General features: G+C 32.9%; 1 protein-coding gene across 1 annotated transcript in view; it reads left to right on the top strand.

The window, feature by feature from the left end:
- Positions 1-5,656, top strand: part of LOC107726402 (lactation elevated protein 1 homolog B-like) — a 26,287-nt gene extending 20,631 nt beyond the window's left edge. Inside the window, exons 11-15 of the mRNA XM_016535959.1 lie at positions 1,746-1,816; positions 2,009-2,109; positions 4,292-4,432; positions 4,629-4,697; positions 5,528-5,656. Coding sequence (XP_016391445.1) covers positions 1,746-1,816; positions 2,009-2,109; positions 4,292-4,432; positions 4,629-4,697; positions 5,528-5,656 — 511 coding nt within the window. The remainder of the gene's footprint in view (positions 1-1,745; positions 1,817-2,008; positions 2,110-4,291; positions 4,433-4,628; positions 4,698-5,527) is intronic.
- Positions 5,657-6,242: the final 586 nt, after the last annotated feature.

The following is a 6,242-nucleotide window of genomic DNA, read 5'->3' as shown; positions in this document are numbered from 1 at the left end:
CATAAGTGAGCGACTAACATGTTTAAAAGTGCTGACGTGGTTCGTACGCATATTTGACCCTTATCTAAATATCAGTTTATTTCAAAGATTTTAGCAGTGGGGCTATTTCATAATACACAATAACAAGTGCAGAGGTGCCATTATAAAATTTCTATACTTGCATTGTGAAAACTGATAAAGTTTATCTTTTACTCCGATGTACTAGGCCTAATTAATTAATACCTGGTTGCTAAAACAGTTTACAGTTTTATACAGTCATGAGAAAAGTTTAAAATTAGTGCAAGTCTTAATCATATGGCTTACATCAGGATAATATGGATCACATTGTGTCAGTGTTATTTTGTTATAGCAATTAAAATTAGTGAATTAGTAACCTACATGTGGCATTGTCACCCCCTAGAGGTGAGCTGTGTATTGCAATACAAAATACGTAGCAATCAAAACTATTGTCATTTAAACTTACTCTTGAAACACTGTCACTTTCTCACTTCTTGTTTATGACTATTCTCTTTTACCGGACAAGGGAAATGGAAGCAGCAGGAAGACTATACTACATGTAAGACAGCTCTCTCTCTCTCTTTGTGAAAGAGTGATGTAACAATATTAAACTGGTAATTATTAAAATGCTGTAAGGTAGTTTGGGGCAATTGTAACATACTACACTAATTGTCATTTTTATTTTTATTAGTATTTATTTATTTGTTTGTTTTGTTGGATGTCCAGTACTTAGACTTTTATGGCTTTAAACAGCAGAACTGTTTTTTAATATTTAATAATAAATAACTTGTATTATTCCTGACAAATTATACATATACACTACCTTTCAAAAGTTTTTGAAGAAATTAATACTATTATTCAGCAAGGGCGCATTAAATCAAAAGGCGATTAAAAGTTACATTAAATACTTTTATAATGTTACAAAAGATTTCTGTTTCAAATAAATGCTGTTTTGAAATTTTCTCAAAAAAAAAAAAAAAAAAAAAGCATCACGGTTTCCACAAAAAAGTAAGCAGCATGACTGTTTTCAACATTGCTAATAATAAGAAATGTTTCCTGAGCACCAATTCAGCATATTAGAACGTGAAACTGGAGCAATGGCTGTTGAAAATTCAGCTTTTTACTGTATTTGTTTATCAAATATATGCAGCCTTGGTGAGCATAAGTGATTTCTTTCAAAAACATTTAAAAAATCTTACTGACCCTACATTTTTGAATGGTGTATTTATTAAAATTATACATTATACCTCATATATTTTTTACTTACTTTACTTAATGGAACAGTTCTTTTACCACACATAAATGTTTCTTATATAAAAAGATGGCAGGTAGATTTGTAATAAATCTTAACATTTTAAATGTTACAGTTGCCTCTGGTCTCAACTTCCGACTGAGAAGAGAAAACAGAACTGATAATGAATGGCAAGGGAAAGAATTACATATCATGAGTGCACATTAATATAAATATACACTCTGCATCTTTTTCTGACTTATTATAAACTCTTTATCTCAACCGCTGCTCTTTTAGAGGATGTTAAACTTAATATGCATGTGTTTGTTGACACCTGATTGCTGCTCCCTCTTATTCACACTTTCTCAATGTTTGCGTTTTGAATCCAACATCCTGTTCTATTGAGCCACTGTGAAAATTCAAACACAAGCCTTTAGCACGCACTGTTTGATGTGACCACTTCAAACCTGGTTAATTTCATATTCAATTATCTCTCTCTTTCACTCGCTTTCCATAGATCAAGTGAGCCTGATACAGAGAATGCTGTCAATACGCTGTTTGTGGAACTGGCATACAGACAAAATGATGGTAAGCGAGTTAATTTGCCTTTGCATATATGGGGGTTTTAAGGTTAAGAGTGGATGTTTCTTGACTTAGTGTGTGAGGTTTGATTTTGTAGTGTTGGCTGTTTTTATGTGTAGACCTTATCGTTTCACTGCTAAAGTGTTAGATCTTTCAATTGCATTCAGTTACAGTATGTCTACCTTTAAGCGTTGATAGTAGCCAGGCCAAGGGTGCTGAACGTTCAGGGAAGAGAAGTGACCCTGAGCAGGACCTGTGGAACCATTGCAGACTGCACCTTCCAAGAGCTGTGTGAGCGAGTGAGTGTGTAGAAAAGGACATAAAATGCTGATTTAAGATCTGGTTTGTGGTGTCTTTTCCAAATGTTTTAGATGTGGATATAGGAAGGCAGTGGTTAAACTGGGAAGGAACAGCATTCTGGCACCTTATATTAAAAAAAGGACACAAAAATATCAGGAGCTTGTCATTCCACCTATATTTAGTCAGTGTAATCACTCTAAATAAATAAATAAAGTACGTTAATTACATTTAAGCATTATACTTCCCTATCTTCCAAGGTGAGCCACTCTCAGTTCAAATAAAATCATAAAAAAGCCTGTTTTTAACACTCAGGCAGGTTTTGAACCCAGGACCCCTCAGGTCAAAAGAATTTTGCCACTGGACCTGAAAATACCATAAAGATATTTGTATATTCATTTGTATGTCTGTGTATTTCTTTTTCTTTCATTCTTTCTTTTTAATTGATCATTTTCTTGATTCTTATATTTATTTTTATGAATGCAATTTAAAAGTTTGGGTTTAATAAAATTTTTAAGACAGTTTTTACAGAAGTCTCTTGCTCACCAAGGTTCCATTTATTTGATCAGAAATACAGTAAAAAAAAAAAAATAATAATAATAATGAAAAAATTTAAAAATAACTTAAAATAACTGTTTTCTATTTTAAAAATATTTTATGCCATTTATTCCTGTGATTGCAAAGCTGAAAAAGATTTCAGCAGCCATTGCTCCAGTCTATAGTGTCCTTCATGATCCTTCAGAAATCATTGTAATATGCTGATTCGGTGCTCAAGAAACATTCTTATTAATAACAATGTTGTCCATAATAACAGTTGTCCATAATATTTTTGTGAAAATCATTTTTTCAGGATTCTTAGATGAATAAAAAGTTTAAAAGAATGATTAATTAAAAAAAACTTTGTTTTTCTTTGTAACAATATAAATGTATTGCCACTATTGATCATTTTAATGTGTCATTGCTGAATAAAAATATTAATTTCTTTAAAAAAAAATACATCTCTACACCTTCAGTTGATCATTTTAGCATTGTCTTTGGCTAGTCTAAGCCAGCTTGTGTGTGTGTGCTTGTTTATGTATGTAGCCTTGGACTTGGTTTACCAGTATGATGCTCCCTTTTTTGTCTGTGAAGGAAAGAAAGAATGAGTATGCTGCTCTCTAATGGAGCCGAGGCACTGTCTCTGCGTCCTTCAGTGCTTTTGAGAGCGCTGTTCACTTCAATGTACTGAGAGTGTGAGCGAGTGAGTGTGTGTGTACATGTGTGGATTTGTCTAAAGAGTCCTCAACTTCTTCATCTTCATGGTCAGGCTAATGCAGTTGGGACTATATGTCAGCATGTGTTAATGTGCCTTTCCACTTAGTTACCACAGAGATACGTTACCAAGAAAAAAAATAGAGAATATAGGACGAAATAGAAGATTAGAGACAAAAATTCAAGAGGGAATAAGCACATGAGATAAGAGAGATGGATGGGTAAAAAGGTATGTGCGATGGCTTCAGAGACATCACTGAGGTTTTCCTCTCAATCACTGTCAAGGTGGAGAGACCCCTGATGCTCAAGCAGATGAATTTAAGTTTTATATTATACTTTCAAACATAATACACACTTTTTAAAAGTTTGGGGGTTTTGAAAGTCTCATATGTTCATCAAGGCTGCATTTATTTGATCAAAAATACAGTAAAAACAGTAATATTGTGAAAATCTATTTCATTTTCATTATCTATTTTCCAGGATCGTCTGATGAATAGTAAGTTCAAAAGAACATAATTTATTTGAAACAGATTTTTTTAAACAATGTATTAGTCTTTACTGTCACTTTTGATCAATTTAATGCATACTTTATGTATTAATTTCTTAAAAAAAAAAAGATAATTTAATCATCCTCATCGTTCCTTATCTGGATGACTTTTGTTCTTCTGTTTTGAATAATGTAGTGGTCATGATCTACATTTAATTACATTGAATATAATAAAAAAAAAATCTAAAGAAAGAAATCAAAAATGAAGCAAAAGTTCATGAGAATGAGTAAATAAAAATAATTTTAGTTTTTTACGAACTATCCCTTTAAGCCTAAGAGCTCACTAAATATCATAAAGAAACTGGCTAAACATCTCTGTTCTCTGTTTAATAATTAGTGTTAACTCATTTTTCATGTGTGTTTGTGTGTTTATTTGTTGTTTAAAGCCATTGGGTGCAGGTGATTATTTAGAAACCGCACGGCATTTTGACACGGTCATCATACGGAATGTTCCTCACTTTCGAGTCGGTATGAAGGACCAGGCTAGACGCTTCACCACACTCATTGACAACTTTTATGACCAAAGGGTAATGACTCTTCAAAACACATACTAACCCTGACTTCCTTCAAGCTCACGTAGGCCTTCAACATGTCCATCTTCAGAATCAAAAACACTTGTTATTCATGTGCGATCCTCAAATACATTTGTTTCATAATAACTTTGTCATACTCTGTTAGCACCAGCCTATCTACATGGTTCACTTTCTGTGTTTAAACTCTCAGGTTAGAGTGGTGATATTGGCCGATGCACCGTTACACCGCCTCGTTACACACGAACTCGGCCTGACCGATGTAATGACGACACCCTAACAGTGCCACCTATAGGCATTACATTCTAACTTTACATTACAATTCTGAAACTAAACCATAAGCACATAAAGTCAGCACACATTAATATTGCATGCATAAAAAATATTGAAGGGGAAAAAAAGCTTTCTACCAGTCCATGACAGTGTTATTTTAGTACTATTTATATACTATACTATTATATTATTAATTATTTTTTTAAATTAGCTTTTGTTTATATTTTCAGTTTTCATTTTAGTAATTTTGTAATGTGATTTAGTCATTTTTATTACGTTTTTATAAAAATATTTCTATATAGCTATTATTTTTTCAGTATTTATATTTTATTTTAATTTATTTCAGCTTGGTTTTAAAATAGTTTTAGTTTTACGTAACTATAACAGCACTGGCCCATGAAGAGCATTAATCAATTATTTTAGGGGTCTTAAAGGGATCATATCATACATGGCTATAACTGTATTTTTTCCCTAAAGTTGACTTTGTTGTTAGTAACATTTTTGTGCCAGCATTTTTCCACAACCATCCAACCTTTCTCTGCCTTAGAATCTAACAGACTGCTTTTTCTGCTGTTCTATTAAACAGTAACCCTGCATTTTGGCTTTCTCCTTATAAACTCTCCATGACTGGGCAGTCAAGTTTCTAATCACTCAGCAGGCAACAGTTACATGTAAATATACATGGTCATGTATTGAAATTGACCCCTTAAAACAGATCAAATCTCTCTAGTAGTATATTTTAATGAGCCTTGGTTCTTTGCTAATTCCTGTAGAAATGCATTTGTAATTGCTCATCAGAACTGCATTTATTTTGCTCAGGAGGCCAGTGAGCGGCTGACATTGTTCACAGCAGACGAAGAGGTCTTTGCCTTCCAGAGGACAATATCTCGCCTCACAGAGATGCAGACAGAACAGTACTGGCTAAGTGGGGATCGGAGTCAAACATGAACTGAAACTGCCTTGCAGTTACCAACTACCTCTTAATAGAGTCCAAAGGAGAGTCTCCCAAATCATTTGGGATGGTGCATTTCCATCACCACAAACACACTGTACGCTTTATCTTATTACTTTAAAAGCAAGTGGAATCATCCATATGCTCACATCACCATTAATATGCAAAACTAAATCTCATTGACTGCAATAGGAGAATGCATACTGTCAAATAAGATGTCTAGCACCCTCTAGTGGATCATGTATTATGTGCTATTTAGTACATTATGTACTTTGGAATACACTCTCTCTGTGAGGGGGAAAAATATAATGGCAAAATGTATATTTAAATGTTTTATTTATAATGTGAATTTATGCAGGTATGCTTCCTTAAATATGGAAGCGTATTTCCATATTTAAATAATAATAATTGTTATAAACAAAAAGTCTAAATTATGACATAAGTCAAACATAAATTATCTCGACATAAATTGACAAAATTATGACTTTTTATATCACATTTTTACTGTCATAATTATGACTTATGCAATAATTATGATTTACCAAAGCATGATTTTTTCATGTGGTGGAAATGGGCTTCCAT

This window comes from Sinocyclocheilus rhinocerous, unplaced genomic scaffold (genome assembly GCF_001515625.1).
Source record: "Sinocyclocheilus rhinocerous isolate Xijiao unplaced genomic scaffold, SAMN03320098_v1.1 scaffold605, whole genome shotgun sequence".
NCBI classification, from domain to species: domain Eukaryota; kingdom Metazoa; phylum Chordata; class Actinopteri; order Cypriniformes; family Cyprinidae; genus Sinocyclocheilus; species Sinocyclocheilus rhinocerous.
The sequence above is the reverse complement of the archived record's forward strand: the minus strand, read 5'-3'. Positions and strand labels throughout refer to the sequence as shown.